The following is a 22,457-nucleotide window of genomic DNA, read 5'->3' on the forward strand; positions in this document are numbered from 1 at the left end:
AGCTGTTAAAGAGGCGAAGATTCAGGCTTGCGGCGCCTGGAGTGAGGTAGGGACGGAGACGAATTAGTGTGTGAATGAGAACGTGCTTTGCAAATGGTATGTCACCGCACGGGTGCCAGATGCGAGGTGAAGCCGAAGACCCTTCCCCCATCCGAGCACGCGCTCGGCCCCACCACATTCCCCTGCCCCGGGAGGGCAACTGTTCTGTGCAAGCCTCTGGGTGTACACACCCGGCCCGGACCCCCAGACTGTCAGACCGGGAACTGTCCTCGTTCAGGGTTTGTTGAGTGCCCAAGGTCCCGTTCCTGTGCCCCTGGTTCCATTGTCAGCAAAGGTTGGGGATCCTGCCCTAAGATTCCGCGAGGCTCCCCTCAGGACCCGGAGCTTCTCTGCCCGCAACTGTGACGTCAGTCCGCCTGCTCCCCAAAGACCACACCTGCGCGGGGTCCAGACTTTTGAGGCTTGTTTATTGACATGCGCAGACCTAGACCCGGGGCACAGAACTCAGTGGTACTTCTCTGTCAGCACTACCGCCAGGCCCGTCAGGAACTTATCCCACACCACCTGCATCTCCACCGTGAACTCGCCCTGCAGGTGGGAGGCCAGCACCACCTGGAAACACTGGATCAGCAGCTGCGGGAGAAAAGGCCGGTGAGAAAAGCTCTGTCCTCGCCAATTCCTTGCCGAATGCCTCCCCACCTCGGCTGCGCGCGCGAACCCTGCTACGTCCCGGGGTGGCTCACTGGGAAGTTGGTGGGGTCCACGCGCAGCACATGTGCGTGCAGGTCGGCAAGCGGGCTCAGGGCCGCGCGCAGGTTGTCCATGTGCCGGACGGCCACTCCCACCGCCTCGAGCACACGTTGTCCGTGGCTCAGCAGCTGCACCTCGTCAGGGCGGTCGCCCAGGTGCTTAAAGTAGGTCTTGGTGCTGGGGTACACCGTGAAGAGCCTGCGGGAGCAAGGGTGAAGAGGGAGGGCGGTCCCTCCAGCGTCTGCGCCGCCCAGACCCCGCGAACCCCCGGTCAGGCCCGCCCCCCTCCCGACTCAGGCCCAACACCCCAGTCTCCGCCTCGCTACGATTCTGGAGACCCAGCCCCAACCCACCTGAGCAGAAGCTCCGCCCCGAAGGGCGCCTCGTGGCCGGCGATCAGGTCCCAGACCTGTGCTACTTGGGCGCGCTCCTGGGCGCTGAGCATGGCGTTGGCGTGGCTGCTCTGGGTGCCGCGCCCGCAGTCCCGGCCTCCTTATAGCGGCCCTGCCCCCCGGCGCCCTGCCCGCCCTTATCTTCAGGAGCGCGGCGGGAACCTGGGGACCCTGGTTGCCAACCCAGGTCCCTGTCACCGCGGAGGAACTGAATCACGCCGTGTGTGTGTGTGTGTGTGTGTGTGTGTGTGTGTGTGTGTGTGTGCGCGCGCGCCTTGGCTGCAGACTTCAGGGGGATCTACAATTATTCCACAGGGAGCTGATGGAGGGATTGGGAGAAAGAGCGCGGAGGGCCAGGAGGTGTCAAGGGTCCTCTCAGTGCCTGAGCTGTGACAACAAGCTTTGAGGAAAGGCCCCTGAGTCCCTACACATACCCTACACATACCCTACGCATACACACAATACGCTGACTGAAGCGACAGACTGGGTGATTTGGGAGGCGGGAAAGAGGCACAAACTCAGGTCTGACCCGAGAAAACGGCGTGGGCGGTCCTGGGCTGTTCTGCTCCCTCCGGTCGCGACTCTGGGGTCCTCAGGACCAAGGACCGCCCCCAAAGCACCCTTGGAGTGACCTCCAGGCCGGGGGTGACACTAGGGTCGGCAGTGTTCCTGCGAAGCCTCCATTCCCTCCCTTCATTCTCCTCCGCTTCCCCCAATACTGAGACGCACAACCAGGCTCCCTCCATCCTCATCCATTTATTGGGGGTCCCGGGTGGAATCGTAAGAGGGTGCAGGGGAAGGGGAGGGCTCGAAGCCTGCCCTGGGGGTCGGGAGGCATCCTCAGCGGTACTTCTCGGTCAGGACGCGGGACACGATGGACAGGAACTTGTCCCAGGCGGCGTGCGCGTCGGCCGTGAAGTCAGCGGGGAAGTGCGAGGCCACCGTGACCAGCAGGCAGTGGGACAGCAGCTGGGGCGACAGGGTGGCTCAGGGCGGGCGCGGCGCGAGCGGCGGGCACCCAGCCCCGTCCCCGGACCCCGCCCCGCCCCGGGCCCCGCCCCGCGCCCACCTTGAAGTTGACCGGGTCCACGCGCAGCACGTAGGCGTGCAGCTCGCTCAGCTTGGAGAGGGCGCCCGCCACGTTGTCGATGCTCTTGACCGCGTCGCCCACGGCGGCCACCACCTTGGAGCCGTGCGCGCGCAGCTGCGCGGAGCCCGCGTGCAGGTCGAAGTGCGGGAAGTAGGTCTTGGTCTGGGGGTAGCTGGAGAAGAGCCTGCGGGCGGGGCGGGCCGGGCCGGGACACGTCACGTTTGCACGCGGGAGTTAAAACGTAAATATTAGGGCAAAAAGTGCAACTTGACCCCAATATGAACATTTTAAAGACACACAGGATCGGTATCGCGGACTTCAGCTGTTGCCCCAGCTCCAGTATGGCCCGGCCCACCTCACCCTCACCGCCCTGTCCTCCAGTCATTCGTTCCATCCTTCACTCACTCATTCAATCAACAATGATTGTGGAGACCTGGGTGCTGGGCGCTGAGGGAGGGACACGATCGACCCTCGTCACCCTCCCCATGCCCCTTCTCTTGCTCGCTGACCGCCGAGCACCCGCCCCACCGCTGCTCGTGCTCACTGAACCTGCATATGTGCCCTCCTCACTGACCCTCCTCACTGCCCCCTCCTCACTGTCCCTCCTCACTGTCCCCTCCTCACTGTCCCCTCCTCACTGTCCCTCCTCACTGTCCCCTCCTCACTGCCCCCTCCTCACTGACCCTCCTCACTGTCCCCTCCTCACTGACCCTCCTCACTGTCCCTCCTCACTGACCCTCCTCACTGACCCTCCTCACTGTCCCCTCCTCACTGTCCCTCCTCACTGTCCCCTCCTCACTGACCCCTCCTCACTGACCCTCTTCACTGTCCCCTCCTCACTGTCCCCTCCTCACTGTCCCCTCCTCACTGACCCTCCTCACTGACCCTCCTCACTGTCCCCTCCTCACTGACCCTCCTCACTGTCCCCTCCTCACTGCCCCCTCCTCACTGACCCTCCTCACTGACGCTCCTTGCTGACCTATCCTCCCTGACCCCTCCTACTGACCCCTGTCCTCAGTGACCCACACTGTCCCCTACCAGGCTCCATCCCAGCCCAACTGGTGCTCACCTCTCCAGGGCCTCGGTGCCGATGATGTCTGCCTGTGTGGAGATCTTGCCCCACATGGACACGATGATGGTCCTCTCAGCCCTGGTCAGAGACATGGTGGCGGCTGAGTGGGAGCTGGGTATGCTGAGAACTGGTGTCCGTGGTGCTCAGCCCCCAGGGTCCCCTTATATATGTGGAGCCAGGGTGGGGGCCAGGCTGTGGTCATCGCTGGGAGAGGGGAGGGGGCCATGGGGGGTGGGTCTCTTATCAGATCCAGTGGCAGTGGGCAGTCAGGGCCCGGTGGGCCTGGTGGGGTGAGGGGCTATCACTCCGGCTGCCCTTGCTGGGCCTTAAAGGGGGCGTTGGCCGCAGCCTGACCAGACTCCAGGGGAGATAGGGGCCCAGGCAGCCCAGTGCTGCACTGCCCTTGTCCATTTCAGAATCACAAAATGGGAGAAGCCAGAGGAGCAGTGCCCACACACCCTCCTCGGCTGGCCTGTGCCCGTGCTGCCTGCATTGCTCCTCGGTAGGTCCTGTGGCTGGACCCACATGCCAGCATCCCCCCCGCACCCCCCTCCCCCACAGACACTGGCTCTAGGATCCCTGGGTTTCCTCCAAGAAAGCAATGGTTTTGCCAAGTGGGCCCTGAGGAGGGAGGTACTGACTGGTTCTGTTCCTGAAAAACTGGAGGAGGTGGCTGGTCAATAAGAGAATCCTAATGTCATGTGCTTTGGGGGACTGCTCTGTTGCTCACCACGTTATTATTTCAACATACAATACAGTTGATTTTTTTAAACGTACTGCTCTGTGAATTTTGACATGTGTGTAGATTTGTGTAACCCCACCACAGTCAGGACACACAACAGTTCTATCAGCCCCAAAACTCCCACAGGCTGCCCCTTTGCAGTCTCACCTTCCTCTGTCCCCTAAACCCAGACAACCACTATAATTCTGTCTTTTTCAAGAATATCCTATAAATGGAACCATACAGCATGTCATCTTGTAGGACTGGCTTCTTTTACTTAGAATAATACCCTTGAGATCCATGCATGTTATTGCCGGTATCAGTAGTTGGCTTCCTTTTATTGCAGAGTAGTACTCCACGGTACTAATGTTCATTCATTCTCCCACTCAAACATGTGGGCTTTTTCCAGTTTGGGGCTATTACAAATAAAGCTGCTATGAACATTCTTGTGTAGGTCTTTATGTGAACATAAGTTTTTATTTCTCTGGGATGATACCATATCTAGGAGTAGGATTGTTGGTTCATGTACTAACTGTATGTTTAACTTTGTAAGAAACCACTAAACTGTTTTCCAGAGTGGCTTTACCGTTTTGCATTCCACTCAGCAATGAAGGGAAGTCCTAGTGTCCGTGCATCTTTGTCAGAATCTTTACATGTTAGTCGTTCTGATGGTTGTGAGAAAATATATCATTGTGGCTTCAATTTGTGTTTCCCTGATGGCCAGTGATGTGCAGCATCTTTTCATGGGCTTATTTGCCATCCATGTATTCTCTTTTTAATTAATTAATTAATTAATTAATTTATTTATTTATTTTTGGCTGCGTTAGGTCTTTGCTGCTGTGCACAGGCTTTCTCTAGTTGTGGTGAGCAGGGGCTACTCTTCATTGCGGTGCACGGGCTTCTCATTGCGGTGGCTTCTCTTGTTGCGGAGCACTGGCTCTAGGCATGCAGGCTTCAGTAGTTGTGGCTCGCGGGCTCTAGAGCGCAGGCTCAGTAGTTGTGGCACATGGGCTTAGTTGCTCCGCTGCATGTGGGATCTTCCTGGACCAGGGCTCGAACCTGTGTCCCCTGCATTGGTAGGCGGATTCTTAACCACCGCACCACCAGGGAAGTCCCATATATTCTCTTTGGTGAAATATCTCTTCTGGTCTTTTGACCATTTTAAAATTGGGTTGTTTGTTTTCTTATTGTTGAATTTTGAGAGTTCTGTATATATTCTGGATACAATCATTTGTCAGATATGCAATTTGCAAATATTTCCTCCTAGTTTGTAGCTTGTCACTTCATTTTCTTAATAGTGTCATTTGCAGAGCCAAAGTTTTATTTTTTATTAATTAATTAATTTATTTTTTTGCGGTACGCGGGCCTCTCACTGTTGGGGCCTCTCCCGTTGCGGAGCACAGGCTCCAGACGCGCAGGCTCAGCGGCCATGGCTCACGGGCCCAGCCACTCCGCGGCATGTGGGATCTTCCCGGACCGGGGCACGAACCTGCGTCCCCTGCATCAGCAGGCGGATTCTCACCCACTGCGCCACCAGGGAAGCCCCAAAGTTTTATTTTTGATGAAGTCTAATTTATCAAGTTTTTCTCTTAAGATTCATGTTTTTAGTCATGCCTGAGAATTCTTTGCCTAATCCCAGGTCACAGAGACTTTATCTATGGTTTCTTCTAAATGTTTCATAGTTTATATTTTACACTTAGATCCATGATCCATTTTGAGATAATTTTTGTATGAAGTGTGAGGTTTATGTCCAGGTTTTTTTTCTTTGCCTATGAGTGTTCAATTTCTCTAGCACCTTTTGTTGAAAACACTATACTTTCTCTATTGAATTGCCTTCTCTAATTCATTTGTAAAAGATTAATTTGACATATTTCTACAGGTCTATTTCTGTACTCTCTATTTTGTTCCATTGATCTATGTGTCTATCCTTCACCAAAATCACACTGTGTTTATTACTGTAAACTTTATGTTCGGTCTTAAAATTAGATCCTGTCCCAAGAATGGGAGAAAACATTTGCAAATCATACATCTGATAAGGGACTGATCCACAATATAAAAAAACTTACAACTGAAAAATAGAGACAAAAAACTAATTGAAAACTGGGCAAAGGACTTTAATAGACAATACTCTAAAGAAAACATACAGATGTCCAATAAGCACATGAAGAGGTACTCAGCATCGTTACTCATTAGGGAAATGCAAATCAAAACCAAACAGAGCACACTCACTAAGATGGCTATAATCAAAACCCCTAACCCTGAACTCTAACCCTAACCTTACCTACACCTATTAGAACGGCTATATTTAAAAGACAAATAACAAGTGTTCGTGAGGAGGTGGTGAAATTGGAATCTTTAGACACTGCTGGTGGGAATGTAAAATGGTGCAGCTACTGTGGAAGACAGCCTGGCAGTTCCTCAAAAGGTTAAACATAGAGTTCCCATATGACCCAGCAATTCCATTCCTTAGTATACACCCAATAAAATGAAAACATACATCCACTCAAAAACTTGTACTGTGTTCATAGCACCAACCACTATTTATAATAGCCAAAAAGTGCAAAAAACCCAAATGTCCTTCAACTGATGAATGGATGAATCAAACATGGTATAATCTATGCAATGGAATAGTATTCCATCAAAAAAAGGAACAAAGTACTGATACATGAATGAACCTTGAAAAAATACATATTGTGGGACTTCCCTGGTGGCACAGTGGTTAAGAATCCACCTGCCAATGCAGGGGACACAGGTTTGATCCCTGGTCTGGGAAGATCCCACATGCCGTGGAGCTAAGCCCATGTGCCACAACTCCTGAGCCTGTGCTCTAGAGCCCACGAGTCACAACTACTGAAGCCCACACACCCTAAAGCCCACATGCCGCAACTGCTGAGCCTACATGCCACAACTACTGAAGCCCATGTTCTCTAGGGCCCATGTACTGCAACTACTGAGCCTGAGTGCTGCAACTACTGAAGCCCGCAGGCCTAGAGCCAGTGCTCCACAACAAGAGAAGCCACCACAATGAGAAGCCCACGCACCACAACGAAGAGTAGCCTCTACTTGCTGCAACTAGAGAAAGCCCGAATGCGGCAACAAAGACCCACCACAGACAAAAAAAAAAAAAAAAAATTAAAAATACATATTGTATGATTCCATTTATATATATGTCAAGGACAGGCAAATCCTTAGAGACAGAAAGTAGATTAGGTTGTCTGGGGCCGGGGTAGTTGGGGGGTGTGACTGCTAATGCGGATGGGTTTCCTTTTGGGGTGATGCAAACGTTCTAAAATTGTGCTGATGGCTGCATAACTCTCTGAATATACTAAAACCTGCTGAATTGCACACTTTAAATGGGTGGAATATATGGTATGTGAATTTTATCTCAATAAAGGTGTTAAAAGACTGGGTGATGTCATTCCTCCCTCATTATTCTTTTCCAAAATGGTTTTGGTGATTCTGGTTCCTTTGCCTTTCCGTATGAATTTTGGAGTTAGTCAAAGAGTTATCTGCACAAAAGCCTATTAGACTTTTTACAGAATGGGTAAACGTTTCCCGCGTGGAGAGTTCTGATCACAGATATTTTGCTGAACTATTCTTAGAGAAAATTGTGAGGCTCAGACAAGCCCTCTGATTGGAAAATGTGTACAAGAATAAGCAAGGATCGAGCACCTTCTGTATGCCAGACACTGTGCTTGGCACGTTATTGTGCCACGATGTTGGTCTCTTCTACGTCCAAGCCGGGCTTGATGGGAGTGTGGAGGTTTGAATGCAGGAGCTGAGTCCAATGGATACCTCCCCACTGCTGAGCAGAGAGGGCGGGGATCTCACCTGGGCTGTTGGTGCCTGTCTGTGGCCTGGAGGTAGAGTCTGCCTTCATGGAAGCCCCTTCCCGGTCTCTCCCTACTTTCATTTCACACCTGTGCCCCTCTTCTCCTGTGACAGGGTCACCCTCTCCCAGGGAGGTGCCCTGTCCTTAGGGCACCTCCTTAGGTGCCACTGGCCTTAGGCTTCTTGCTACCTCTCCTGGCAGTGCTGACTCCAGGGCCCCAGGTGTTCACAGGGAGTGTGGCTTTGTCTCTCTGGGTTCATTCCAGAATGGGATGAGCCTGGTCCTCCCCAGTCACCTCTGGCTGTTGCTTGGTTCAGAAGGAAACTCCAGGGCCACCACCAGCATATGGGCCTTCCGTAAGGGTATGTAAGCCTGATCCTGAGGCTTCAGCTCCTAGAAAGGAGAGGTGTCAGCAGGGAGACAGACAGAGACAGATGGACAGACTGGCAGAGAAAACAGACTGAGCGAGGGAGACAGAGGAGGCTGAGCGCCAGGTGGAAGGTCACGCAGAGGGAGGGAGTCTGGAGGTCCTGGGTGAGGCTGGAGCTGGCCTGCCATGTGAAGGTATTAAGTCTGCCAGAGGGGGAGGCACAGTAGGGTCTCAGTGAGGGATGTGTCTGGGAGAAGCTCCCCAGCTGCAGTGTCTGGGGTCTGTGGCCAGGAGCCAGCGTGGGAGGTAATGAGTGTGGACTCTAGGCCTCCCACTATGGGGCCGGTCCTCCCCTCCTCTCTGGCCTCAGGGCCTCCTGTTTCTCTCCCGGCAGCACCTCCCCCCATCCTTGGCCTCCATAAGAGAGGGAGCCACAGGAAGCCACTTTGTTTCTGAAACTACCAAGCCCTGCAAAGCATTGGTGTGGGCAGGAGCCCTTTTCTTTTTTTACTTTTTTCATTGTAAAATATAGCACAAGATTACATCATAGCCTAATGAATTATGTCATAGCCTAATTAATTATTATAAGGCACATATTCAGCAACCCAATCCTCCCCAAAGGTGACCCCTACCCTGACTTACCTTCTTGCTTTTCAATAACTTAAAAAAAAATTATTTACTTATTTATTTAGTTTTGGCTGTGTTGGGTCTTTGTTGCAGTGTGTGGGCTTCTCACTGCGGTGGCTTCTCTTGTTGAGGAGTATAGACTCTAGGCTCACGAGCTTCAGTAGTTGTGGCTCTTGGGCTCTAGAGCGCAGGCTCAGTAGTTGTGGCGCACGGGCTTAGTTGCTCTGCGGCATGTGAGATCTTCCTGGACCAGGGCTCGAACCTGGGTCCCCTGCATTGGCAGGCAGATTCTTTTTCTTTTTTTTAGTACTTTCTTTTTTTTTTTAAGATTTATTTTATTTATTTATTTATTTATTTTATTGGCTGCGTTGGGTCTTCCGTTGCTGTGCGCTGGCTTTCTCTAGTTGCAGCAAGCGGGGGCTACTCTTCGTTGCGGTGCGAGGGCTTTTCATTGCAGTGGCTTCTCTTGTTGTGGAGCACAGGCTCTAAGGCACACAGGCTTCAGTAGTTGTGGCACACGGGCTTAGCTGCTCTGCGGTATGTGGGATCTTCCTGGACCAGAGCTCGAACCCGTGTCCCCTGCATTGGCAGGCGGATTCTTAACCACTGTGCCACCAGGGAAGCCCAGGCGGATTCTTAACCACTGCGCCACCAGGGAAGTCCCTCAATAACTTTTTACTACCCAAATATGTGTCCTTAGTCACTTTAGTTGGTTTTGCCTGATTATGGCCTTCAGGTACATGAAACAGTACAGTGTCTTCTGTCACCCATGTTTGTGACATGCCAGAGATGCTGTGGGTGTTCATTGTCATCTCTGTGTTGTATTTCCTTGTAGGAATATATCACAAAGTTACACAGGGTACTGGGGAATGGACATTTGGATTCTTTAGTTCTTGGTTGCTGTGAATGATGCTGCAGTGAACATTCTGTCAGATATATTCCTAGGAGCGGGGCTGCTGGGTCTAGGGCATGGGAATTCTCAGCTTCAGTAATTAATGCCAGACCGCTTTCTGGAGCAGCTGTACCACCTTGCATTCCCCTAGTGATGGTTGAGTTCCTCGTTTTCCACATCCTTACAAACGTTTGCTGTGGTAGGTCTCCTGGTCTCAAATTTTAGCTATTCTGGTGGGTGTGTATTAGTTTCTCACATGGTCTTAATTTGCACTTTCCTAACGCTGATGAGCTTGGGCCCCTGTTCACATATTTGCTGTCCTTTGGATTTCCTCTTTTTTTTTTTTTTTTTTTTTGCGGTACGCGGGCCTATGGCTCACGGGCCCAGCCGCTCCGCGGCATGCGGGATCTTCCCGGACCGGGGCACGAACCCGTGTCCCCTGCATCGGCAGGCGGACTCCCAACCACCGCGCCACCAGGGAAGCCCTGGATTTCCTCTTTTTTGAAGTTTCCAAGTCATGGCCATTTTTCTACTGTGTTGCCAGTCTTATTGATTTATAGGAATTTTAAAAATATTCTGGATATAAGTTCTTGTCAGTTTCACGTGTCTTATATCCCCCAGGTCTGTACCTTGCCTGCACGCCCTTAGCACTGTTTTTGAATGGAAGTTTATAATTTTAATGCAATAAAATTTAGTGATTTTTAAAATTGGGTTTAAAAATGTTGTACCTTTCGGGCTTCCCTGGTGGCGCAGTGGTTGAGAGTCCGCCTGCCGTTGCAGGGGACACAGGGTCGTGCCCCAGTCCGGGAGGATCCCACATGCCACGGAGCGGCTGGGCCCGTGGGCCATGGCCACTGAGCCTGCGCGTCCGGAGCCTGTGCTCCACAACGGGAGAGGCCACAACAGTGAGAGGCCCGCGTACCGCAAAAAAAAAAAAAGTGTTGTACCTTTCTATACACAACAGCCAAAAGGTGGAAACAACCCAAATGTCCATCAGTGGAGGAATGGATCAACAAATCATGATACTTCCGTACAATGAGATATTATTCAGCCATAAAAATGAAGCACCAACACACCCTGACATGGATGAACCTTGAGAACATGATACTAAGTGAAAGAGGCCAGACGTGAAAGGCCACATATTGTGTGATTCTACTTATATGAAGCATCCAGAACGGGCAAATCAAAAGAGACAGGAAGTGGATGAGTGGGTGCCAGGGGCTGCGGGGAGGGCAGTGGGGAGGATGGGGAATGATGAAAATATTCTGGAACTAGTTAGTGATGATGGTTGCATCCATTACGAATATACGAAATGTCACCGAATTAACTGTTCACTTTCAAATGGTTAATTTTACGTTGTGCAAATTTTACCTCAGTTTTTTAAGCAAGTGGAATAAGCGTTGGACTGAAGGCTTCAGTGAAGTGAACCTTCTGTATTACGTTTCTAAGAACTTTACTGTTTGGTCCTTTGAGCTGGGCAACAGTCCACCTTGGACTGATTTTGTGTGGTGTGAGGTAAGGTCTGTTGTGTGGCCCTAGCTAACATTTACCAAGTGCTTTCTAAGTCCTGGGCATAGACCGATACTCTTCATGTTGGGTATTTGACCCTCACAGCTCTGTGAGAGAAGTTTTATTTTATTATCATGACATGTTTTAAGATAAGGAAACAGAGGCTCGGGAAGGTTACGAAACACGTTCAGTTTCAGTAGAGGGGGACCAGCCCCAGTGGGCAGAGGAGACCAAGGTTTGTTGTGGGCAAGGTCTTCTGTCTCTGGGCCTTGCATTCCCCGCCTGAAACAAGAGGAGCCTGAGCTTGTGCAGGACTTCAGGGTGCTGAAACCTGCTGGCCTCTGGGCCGAATTCCAAGCCCCAGGCTTGTTCTGAGCTTGTGCAGTTGGGCCTGAGTTCAGAGGGCCCTGGTCTCAGCAGAAGACGGAGGAGGTATCTGCATACCCTCACCCAAAAGCAGCCCCAGGTGACCCTGGGCAGGGTCAGGTACCTTGTGAGCCCCAGTTTCCCTGGTTTAACCTCGGGTGGGGGTTAGAATAGCCTCCACCACACTCTTAAGAGGGATAAGCTGTCACCATGTGACCTTGGGACACAGCAGCATGAATTCAAGATTATTGTGGTTCCTATTGTAGGTGAATGATTCTTTCTGGGCAGAGATGGTGGAGATGTCAAGGTGGGTCTGAGATAGGGTCTGTGAGCCCCGCCTGGCCCTCTGGCAGTCTGTGGTGGCTCTATCAGGCCCAGACCAAGTGGCAGGACTGATAAGGCCTGGCCGTCCAGGGAGCCTCCTGGCCCTGCCCCGGGGAGTGGGGGGAGAACCCAGGCTGGGAGGAAAGGTCAAGAGTTTCTGTTTCCAAGAATCCACTTACCTTCCAAAAAGCAGGTTACTAAAGAGAGTTATTTAAATTTAAAATGAGGACTTAGACGTGTGGGATGCTGGCAGGGAGGAGTCTGAGGACATACCCTGCAGTGAGCAGAGGCTGGGCCTGGGCACATCATTGTTCGGGAGACCATTTGTTCCCACTGCTGTTACTGGTGAGGAACCTGAGGCGCAAAGTAGGGCCAGCCTACCCTCGGTCCCTCTGGCTGCCGGCACCAGGCTGGATTGGCCAGGGAGTGACCATGAGCCCTGGTTTCCCTAACAGCCCAGTGAGGCAGACAGACAGACAGACAGACATGGACTGAGATACTGCCAGTGAAGGTGATGTGGGACTCGGACCCCGCTTCCTCCAGTCCAGCCCTCCGACAGCCCTGCACCTGGGCCTTGGGAAGGGTTGTATCCAGGACCTCTGGGAGCGGGGATCCTGGTGAGCTCCCATCACCATTCATGGATTCCAGTGCTTGTTACAATAAAAAGACATTAGCCACACAGCCAGAAAAATAAACAATGGATACTTTTGTGAAGGTTGCTAGCAGGGAGAGGGCCCTGAGTGGGTAATTGAGGAATGATGGTTTCTCCATGTCTGGGCCTTCCCCCAGCCCAAGGACAGCCAGGTTCTGGGGCCATAGGACCATCCAACGGGGCAGCAGCATGTCCAGGGAAGTCGGAGGAAGGAGGCCTGAGTCAGAGTCCTGGTTCTTATGTCTGGGCACCCGCAGATTCCCAGCATCCCCGTGGGGAGGCCCCCATTACCACAGCTAGCCCATCTACCCAGCTCTCCCAACCTCACATACTGCTCCTGTGCCCTTGTCTCCATTCTGGGGACATTCATGGGAACTGGGGGAGAACTCAGAAAACTTTTGATGATACATAAAATCAATATATTCTAGACTGGGAAAAAGGCTTGCAGAATCTGTAACAGAGGGTAACTAACCCTCGCAAAATAAAAATACATCAAAGAAGGACAAACAAACCAGAAGGAAACATGAAGGCAATTCTTACGCTCTGGCAAATAATCAAGTGATACAGTTAGTTCTTCTCCGTAATAAAAAAATGCAACATAACACACTATTTCCTTTTTTTTGAAATTTTGGGAAAAAATAAAGTCCATGCTATGCAGCCCTGGGCAGGGCAATATGTTGGTGGGCAACGTCTAAGACATTTCAGATGCATGTACCCGTTATCCTGGCAGATTCAACCCATGAATCTGTCCTGCAAAATACACGTTTGTGTCATCTTCAGTGCAAGAGGTTACTTTGGCAATGAAAATCTCATTCCTTAGCCCATTGGTTACTTTCTCATGCATCTGATGTGCTTGAAAAGATTTGGAAACAGTTGCAGTAGACTGTTCACTACAGTAATCTCCGGGGGAAGACTGGGATGGGGTGGGTGGGGTGATTTTTTTTTACTTTTTAAAAACAGCTGTACTGTGAGATAGAATTCACGTATCATACATTCCACCCATTCAAAGTGTGCAGTTCAGCGGGTTTTAGTATATTCAGAGAGTTATGTGACCATCACCACAATGTTAGAACACTTTCATCACCCAAAAGAAACCCCATCCCCATTAGCAGTCACACCCCCCCAACTACCCCAGCCCCAGACAACCTAATCTACTTTGTCTCTAAGGATTTGCCTATTCTGGACATTTATATAAATGGAATCATACAGTATCTATTTTTTCAAGGCTCACTCATGTATCGGTACTTTGTTCCTTTTTATGACTGAATACTGTTCCATTGCATAGATTATACCTTATTGGATTCACCTATTCATCAGTTGGAGGACAGTTGGGTTGTTTGCACTTTTTGGCTATTATGAATAGTGGTGCTATGAACACAGTACAAGTTTTTGAGTGGATGTATGTTTTAATTTTATTGGGTACTCTATGTTTAACCTTTTGAGGAACTGCTAGGCTGTCTTCCACAGTAGCTGCATCATTTTACATTCCCACCAGCAGTGTCTCAAGATACCAATTTCACCAACACTTGTCATTTTTCTTTTGGATTATAGCCATCCTAGTGGGTGTGATGTGTTCTCTTTCTGGTTTTGATTTGCGTTTCTCTAACGAGGAATGATGTTTGAGCATCTTTTCACGTACTTCCAGGCTACTTGTCTATATTCCTTGGGGAAATATCTATTCACATCTTTTGCCCACTTCTCAGTTGGCTACTTGTCTTTTTCTTGTAGAGTTGTAAGAGTTTAAAATATATATATTCTGGATACAATTCCCTCATCAGATATATGACTTGCAAACATTTTCTCACGGTTCGTGAGCGCTGTTTTAACTTTGTTGGTCTTGTCCTTTGAAGCACAAAATTTCGCAACTCTATTCAGGACAATTAACTTCTTCTTCGGTTGCTCGTGCACTTGGTGTCGTATTTAAGAAACCTCTGCCTAGCCCCAGGTCACGAGGACTTAACCCCCGTGTTTTCTCCTAAGAGTTTTACAGAGTCAGCTCTTACATTTAGGTCCGTGATCCACTGAAGTAATTTTTTTTTTTTTTACTTTTTTATTTTAGTCCTTTATGTTTCTAAGAAAGAACTTTCTGCCCAAAGCAAGTGTTCCTTTTATAACGAATAAAGCAACATTTAGAGAAAGATTCCTTGAACCGTACGACTAACCCAGCCACACAGTCCCGCTAGCCTTCCCGCTGGCTCTTCTCCCCACTCCACAAAGGGACCGCGTCCCGCATGCGCACGAGCACAGCACCCAGAGACGGCCTCGCGCCTGCGCACACGGCAGCCTGCGCCTGCGCAAACGCCTTCGGTCCGCGCGCAAGCATTTTATGCGCGTTTGCCCCGTGCTGTTGCGCGAATCTCGCGAGCGTTGCCGGCCGCGTTAGGGGGGCCTGGTTTGCGTCACTGTCGCGCGGGAGACGTCTGCTTGGCTCCCCTCGGCCCCCGCCCCCAACCAGTCCTTAGAGCGCTCTGTTCCGCGTCCCCGGCCCGTCCACCTGGGGGTCCCCACCGCCCCCCACCCCCGTCCCGTCCCGGCCTTGGCCCCGGCCCGACCCCTCCCCAGGCCCCCGGCGGGATGGGGGACAACACCAGCCCCATCAGCGTGATTCTGGTGAGCTCGGGGAGCCGGGGCAATAAGCTGCTGTTCAGGTACCCCTTCCAGAGGAGCCAGGAGCACCCGGCGTCCCAGACAAGTAAGTGGGCGCCGGGCGGAGGGCCTGGCGCCGCCTCCCTCGCCGTTAGCGGAGAAGTCGTTTCCTTTTTCCTTCTTATCGTACGGGCGGTGCCTTCTCATCACAGAGTGTTGGGGAAAGATAGAAAAGTAAAAAGAAGCAGGGAAAAAAAAAATCACTCATACTTTTAGCATGCCAAAGCCACTCCTGCTAACGTTTCATCGGTGTCTCTGGCCTTTTAAAAGAGCTAAAGCACCGTATGAATGTATTCAGCTTGGATTAAGTACGAAATCCAGGTACATCGGAAGTTTTCTTTGACCTCTTCCCCCCAGTTCTGCTGCTCCTCCCTCGCTTGCAGGGATCACCACTTACCATGTTCATAATTGTTCCTCCTGTACATAGACACCAAATATACCTCCATAGAAAAATAGTTTATTGCTTTGGGTTTTTTCCCCCTCTCACATAGCTGTATTGTTCTCAGTCGCTCTTTTTTCCATTGGGCCATCTGCCTTGGAGCATTTTCCAACCTAGTAAACAGATCACCTCCCTTTTTGGTTGTACACAGCTGCCTGGTAAGAACATGCCCTTTCCCTATGGGTGGACGTGTAGGTTACTTGCAGTTTTTCACTATCATGAATGTTCAATTTGTAATTTATGTGATTTAAAAAATTACTTTTTAAAAAAATACATTTCATTTTTGGCTGTGTTGGGTCTTCGTTGCTGCACACCGGCTTTATCTAGTCACGGCGAGCGGGGGCTGCTCTTCGTTGCGGTGCGCGGGCTTCTCATTGTGGTGGCTTCTCTTGTGGAGCACGGTCTCTAGGCACGCGGGCTTCAGTAGTTGTGGCACGTGGGCTCAGTAGTTGTGGCTCGTGGGCTCTAGAGCGCAGGCTCAGTAGTTGCAGCGCGAGGGCTTAGTTGCTCCGTGGCATGTGGGATCTTCCTGGACCAGGGCTCGAACCCGTGTCCCCTGCAGTGGCAGGCGGATTCTTAACTACTGTGCCACCAGGGAAGCCCTAAAAATTACTTTTAAATTTCTAACTGTGGTACAAAGTTTTAAAGGTACAAATGGATTTAGATTATGAAAGGAAAGTTCTTTCATCGATCCTAGCCACCCACATCCCCTTGTAGGGTCAGGTGCTGTTACCATTTTCTTGTGCATCTTTGCGAAACCTTCTGTGTAAATACAAGCATATACATGCATTGTTTTATTTTCTAAACACAGGTGAGCACACAATTCACACTGTTCTGTCCTGTTTTCATTTTCACTTTACATCTTGGATATAGATTCAGAATTATCAGAATCATGGGAGGAATTTGCTGTGATTTAGTCATCCAGTCTTCTGTTGATGGGCATTTAAGTTGTTTCCAATCTTTTGCTAATACAATGTGAATGTCCTTTATGGATATATATTTTCATTCTGCAGAATATATGATCAATTCACAGAAATGGGGTGTTCATATCCAAGGGATGATCGGCTGTGTTTTTTTGTTTTAATTTATTTTATTTTTGGCTGTGTTGGGTCTTTTGTTGCTGCACGCGGGCTTTTCTCTAGCTGTGGCGAGCAGGGGCTACTCTTTGCTGCGGTGCATTGGCCTCTTATTGCGGTGGCTTCTCTTGTTGTGGAGCACGGGCTCTAGGCATGCCAGCTTCAGTAGTTGTGGCTCGTGGGCTCCAGAGCGCAGGCTCAGTAGTTGTGGTGCACGGGCTTAGTTGCTCTGTGGCATGTGGGATCCTCCCAGACCAGGGCTCGAACCTGTGTCCCCTGCACTGGCAGCCGGATTCCCAACCACTGTGCCACTAGGGAAGCCCCTCCGCTATGTATTTTTAATAGATCAGATTTTTCTATGTTTGTTAATGAGATAGGTGAAAAATTGTATCTGATAGTAGTTTTAATGGGCATTTGCCTTCCAGCTGAGAGTGATCATGTTTTCCTGTTTTCAGAGCCATTTGGATTTCCTTTTTAGTGAACCACCTATTCATAACCTTTGCCTAATTTCCTCTTGGATTGCTTGATTTTTTTTCTTTACAGATTTGAAGGAATTTTTTATATACTTAGGATAAAAATAGACCTTTTTGACAAAGCTGTACATATTTAGCCAGTTTGCCTGTGAGTTTTTTTTTAATAATAAATTTATTTATTTATTTATTTATTTTTGACTGTGTTGGGTTTTCGTTTCTGTGCGCGGGCTTTCTCTAGTTGCGACGAGTGGGGGCTACTCTTCATTGCGGTGCGCGGGCTTCTCATTGTTGTGGCTTCTCTTGTTGCGGAGCACAGGCTCTAGACACGCAGGCTCAGTAGTTGTGCCTCACGGGCTTAGTTGCTCCGTGGCATGTGGGATCTTCCCAGACCAGGGCTCGAACCCGTGTCCTCTACATTGGCAGGCAGATTCTTAACCACTGCGCCACCAGGGAAGCCGTGCCTCTGAGTTTTGATTTTTATGGAGTCAAGTTTTCAGTCTGTTCTTTAGTGGTTTCTGAGTTTTGTTACACATAGAAAAGGCTTCTGCTCTCCAAGATTATTAATGAAAGGAGTCTCTCATGTTTTCCCGTGGAATGTTTATCTTCTTGTTTTAAAAATGTGTTTCTTTTGGTGTAAGGTGAAGGCTCCTCCCTGGAGCTGGTATTTTCTGGGCACTTGCTGAGAGCTGTGTGTATGCCCCCATTTGCCTCCTGGAGCCTTGTGGGGCAGGCGCTGAGATGGATGAAGAAAGATGTGGGAACATGTGGCCCACACACGGCTAGAGAGGGGTTGGCTCAGAATCAGTATAATTTTCTCTTCCGTGTGGCTGCCTAGTCCCAGCATCATTTTATGGACTCATTCACGTTGCCCTCCTGATTAGTTTTGCTGCCTTCATGGCATACTAAATTCCCATGTTTATATGAGTTTGTTTTCTGACTTTTCTTACCTCTCCCAATAATCTATCTATGTGTGGGTTCCACACAGATGAATTATTGTAACTTTATAGTGTGTTATACCATCAGGTAGGATTAGTCATTTATCATCACCTTTCTTCTTCAGCATCATCCTGGTGTTTCTGCTTGCTTTCCTTGTAAACATTAGCAGTGACTGTGTTAGATCCCACTCCCAAGCCATTGCTATTGTTTTGGGGGTCACATTAAACATGGTGATTAAATGGGGAAAACGGGATCTTTATGTTGAATCTTCTCATTCAGGAACATAGTCTGTCCTCTTTTCATCCTCATCACCCTTGTTAGCATTTCTGTTTTCTTCTTGGGCCTCTTGTACGTGAAAAACTTGCCTGTGATAAATGTCCTTAAGTCTCTTTTTTTTTTTCTTTATTTTTTGGCTGCATTGGGTCTTCGTTGCTCCGTGCGGGCTTTCTCTAGTTGAGGCGAGCAGGGGCTACTCTTCGTTGCGGTGCACGGGCTTCTCATTGCAGTGGCTTCTCTTGTTGCAGAGCACGGGCTCTAGGTGCGCGGGCTTCAGTAGTTGTGGCATGCAGGCTCAGTAGTTGTGGCTCACGGGCTCTAGAGCGCAGGGTCAGTAGTTGTGGTGCACGGGCTTAGTTGCTCCACGTCATGTGGGCTTGAACCTGTATCCCCAGCATTAGCAGGCGGATTCTTAACCACTGTGCCACCAGGGAAGTCCCTGTCCTTAAGTCTTTAAATGTTATTATTTGGGTAAAATATTGTTGTTTTTGTATATGAAGGATATTGCTGTATGGACATTTAAAAATTCTTTCTTTTACCTGTGCTTTTTCCAGCCTAGTTGCCAGCATACACTGAGAGCGTGTGTGTGCGCATGTGTGCGTATATATATAAAATCCCTTTTTTTTTTAACTTAACATAGTAGCAAGAACATTTCCCATGTTATCACAGCTTCTTGGAAACTATAATTTAAAACTTTTTTTTTTGTGGCCGTGCCATGTGACATGCAGGATCTTGGTTCCCTGACCAGGGATTGAACCCACACCCCCTGCAGTGGAAGCATGGAGTCTTAACCACTGGGCCACCAGGGAAGTCCCAGTACCATGCTGTTTTGATTACTGTAGCTTTGTAGTATTGTCTGAAGTCTGGGAGGGTTATGCCTCCAGCTCCATTCTTTTTACTCAGGATTGCTTTGGCAATTCTGGGTCTTTTATGGTTCCATATAAATTTTAGGATTATATGTTCTAGTTCTGTGAAAAATATCATGGGTAATTTGATAGAGATTGCATTAAATCTGTAGATTGCTTTGAGTAGTGTGGCCATTTTAACAATATTAGTTCTTCCAATCCAAGAGCAGAAGCCATCACTTTTAATGGTTCAACAACCTTCCTGTATGTGAATGGATCCTGTTTTCTTAGCTATTTTCCCCTTTTTGCCTTCACTCAGGTAAGCCTCGTAGCAGATATGCTGTCAACAGCACCAGAGAGCATGCCGAGGACCAGGACGGCGACTCCAGGTACGGGCTCTGCATTCACTCCGTGGCGGGCCTGGTCCTCCCATTGACCCAGATGTTTTTTCCCCTGAGGAACCCCGTGTTCTCTTTTCCACTTGGTCGGGGGTTTCAGGCAGACAGCGGTGGGGATTGTGTTGCCAGTCTCTGGCTTTCTGCCTAGTTTGGCTTTATGGTCCTGCTGTGGGCTGTGTGGTTGGTAGGGCAGGTTGGAGAACAGATGAAGCCGTGTCCCTGCAGGACATTTATCTCCCATGAGAGGAACGTGCAGGACAGCAGATTGCAGTGCTGTCCTCAGACCCTAGTCGTCAAGCACGTGTCCAGAGGTCAAATGTAGGTGCTTGGGTGCAGCACAGCCTGTCCAGGTGGTGAGGTGGCCTGAGAGCCAGGGCAGTCGTGACCCTTGCTTTTTAGGGCCCGGATGAAAGGCAGGTCCTGTTCCTTCCTGTGCATGCTACCCCTCTTCTCTCTGGGAAGTACTTTCTGGGTGGCAGCCTTGAGAAATGACCACTTCTGCCTTCTTATGTTCATTTTAAAGCTTAATGAATTGTAACTCAGGCCCAGATGAAGGAGAAAAGATTGTAAATTGCCAGTCCTGCGTGAGGTAACGTCTGTGGGAAAGTAGCTGAGGTCCCCATGCTGGGCCCTCGCCATGCAGTGCGTTAGTATGGTTTCCCTCAGTTCTCTGACATGGCACCATGCCTGCCATAGTGCTGTGTACTTCCAAGAGGGGATTGTATCCCTTTGTGTAAGGGTGTCAGGGACCTCTGGCATGACCAGTGACTGTCTAACATCCATGTGATGCTTGGGCTTGGATGCTGTTGTGTGTGCCCATTAGAGGCAAAAATGTTCCCATGGGGTTTATATGACACTTCTCTGGGAGGCAGGGATACAGTGGGGCCCTCCCATCCCCGACAGGGCGTACCTCCTGGGTGTTGGAGGTGCACAGAGCATCTGGGAGCCCCCAGAACGGGAGGGGGCAGAGTCGAGCTCTCTTCCGTGCTGTCCCTTCTTTTTTTGGCCAGGTCAGAGAAAAAGCCCTGTTCCCAAGTGTCTCAGCAGGAATGGAAGGTCTTGACTTGTCTTCCAGCTAGGCTGATTCATCTTTCTAAATGTGTTTTCTTTCTTAATCTCTAAATGTTAGTTTTTGTAGCAGCGATTTTATTGTGTTACAGTATATTTACCAGACCTTTCACCATCAAAACAAGGGAAAAGTATTTTTCTAAATTTTGGAAACAACAAACAAATATTGAGGGAATTCCCTGGCGGTCCAGTGGTTAGGACTTGGTGCTTTCACTGCCAGGGCCCAGGCTCAATCCCTGGTCAGGGAACTAAGACCCCTCAAGGCATGTGGTGTGGCCAAAACAAACAAACAAACATTGACACTTGTTTTTGTTTCAATTTGCTATTTATGGCAGTTATGTCATGATGGACATAGCTTTGTCTTTGTGCATGTTATGTCAGCAGATGCTGTGTAAAGTATAAAGCCACTCAAGTGTTTTTTCTGTCATCAGTGTGTAATATTAAGCTCTGGTGAGTGGATTTCTCTGTGGGCCAGACTTGCTCAGACAAGCAGAGTGGCCAAACAGCAGAGGGACCTCCCTGAGTGGCCACTTAGGGCAGTGTGGCTTTTAACTTGAGCAGCACCTGGCTTTCTGGTTGGCTGCTTTTGGAGACCCCGGCCTCTCTGGGCCCAAGCGGGGAAAGCGCTTTCTGTTTGGCCTTTGGATTTGGACATTTATAGTCGTGAGCTAGGCCACCACTCCTTGCCTCTGAATCTCAGTCCCCATCCCACAGCCCGGCTAACTTAGGTTCCTGGAATGGTGGCTGAGGGCCAGGGCTCAGGCCCATCTGAGGCTCTTTGTGGCAGAGCAGAGGTTTTTGGTGGAGATTTTTGGATATCACAGTAAAAAGTGAAGTCTCTGGGGTGGCGGGAGGTTGTTTTTCTATCTGTTATTGGTGTGTCCTGAGTCAGTGGGTGGCAGAGTAGAGGGAGGTGTTTGTTCAGATAGGGCGGGTAGTGTTGGCACTGGGTCAGGCTCTAGGGCAGCAGTGTTTGTTAGGTTCCACCACACTGGGCCCTCCGTCACCCTAACTGGGCCCTCAGATGTGGCTTCCTGGGCAGAGTGAGCCACTGGGGGCTTTTGAAGAAAGCATGTAACGATTCTGGTCTAAGACACTGGAATCTTCCATCTCTGGTTTAATCACTCCAGGGAGCAGTATTCCAGGGAGGAGACACCCACAGGGGAGGCCAAGGGCTCTGGCTGTGGGGGCCGCGTGTCCCAGAATGTCTTTGATGGTATCGGTGTCAGAAGGTCTGACCGCAGCCCAGACTGTGCAAGTGGAATGGCAGCCCATTCTGACAGACCCTCTGCATCTGGTTTGTTTGGGAGCCACAGGGCGACTTAGGATGCCTAGAAGACCACGTCAGTCCTGGAGGAAGGCTGGACACCAGCGTGACCCCCCCCCAGGCTCCCCACCCTCTGGAGGGGAGAGGCTTGGGAAGTCCCGGGCTTTGTCTTGCTCGGTGCAGGTCGAGCGTAGCCAGGCCCTTGCTGCAGGTGGCTCCGAGTCACTCCTGCATCGGTTGGTGAGCCCTGCAATGTGCGAGGAGCCAGGAGCCAGTGGTCCCTCTCCTAGATCTGTTTATCCTGGAGGTGTTTGCTGTTTTGGAGTTGCAGCAGTGTGCAGCACCCTTCCCTTCTCTGAAGGGTTCTGGTGTGAAGTGCTTCCCTCCCCCTAGAGCAAGGGCCTCCTGGAGAGAAGTATCTGGTGTGGTGCCCGTT

At 50.1% G+C, this 22,457-nt stretch overlaps 3 protein-coding genes across 3 annotated transcripts in view; 1 reads left to right on the top strand and 2 right to left on the bottom strand.

Moving 5' to 3' along the window:
* Positions 1–467: 467 nt before the first annotated feature.
* On the bottom strand, positions 468–1,203 carry HBM (hemoglobin subunit mu). Its single transcript, XM_082671208.1, has 3 exons — positions 1,104–1,203; positions 744–948; positions 468–633 (listed from the first exon to the last, which is right to left on the bottom strand). The coding sequence occupies exons 1-3, from the start codon at positions 1,193–1,195 to the stop codon at positions 505–507; spliced, it is 426 nt and encodes a 141-aa protein (XP_082527334.1). The 5' UTR covers positions 1,196–1,203; the 3' UTR covers positions 468–504.
* A 733-nt stretch (positions 1,204–1,936) lies between these two features.
* Positions 1,937–3,396, bottom strand: HBZ (hemoglobin subunit zeta; the record flags this gene model as incomplete). The annotated part of the gene is made up of 3 exons (XM_082671288.1): positions 1,937–2,111; positions 2,212–2,416; positions 3,302–3,396. 3 exons carry the CDS (start codon positions 3,394–3,396, stop codon positions 1,983–1,985), a joined length of 429 nt encoding a protein of 142 aa, XP_082527414.1. The 3' UTR covers positions 1,937–1,982.
* An 11,763-nt stretch (positions 3,397–15,159) lies between these two features.
* The window catches only part of NPRL3 (NPR3 like, GATOR1 complex subunit), a gene marked incomplete at its 3' end in the record, with an annotated part of 32,271 nt that continues 24,973 nt past the window's right edge, over positions 15,160–22,457 (top strand). The window contains exons 1-2 of the mRNA XM_082669721.1: positions 15,160–15,289; positions 19,608–19,677. Of these exons, the coding sequence (XP_082525847.1) occupies positions 15,172–15,289; positions 19,608–19,677 (188 nt within the window). The 5' untranslated portion in view covers positions 15,160–15,171. The remainder of the gene's footprint in view (positions 15,290–19,607; positions 19,678–22,457) is intronic.

This window comes from Grampus griseus, assembly GCF_964374135.1.
Source record: "Grampus griseus genome assembly, chromosome: 14".
Lineage (NCBI taxonomy): Eukaryota > Metazoa > Chordata > Mammalia > Artiodactyla > Delphinidae > Grampus > Grampus griseus.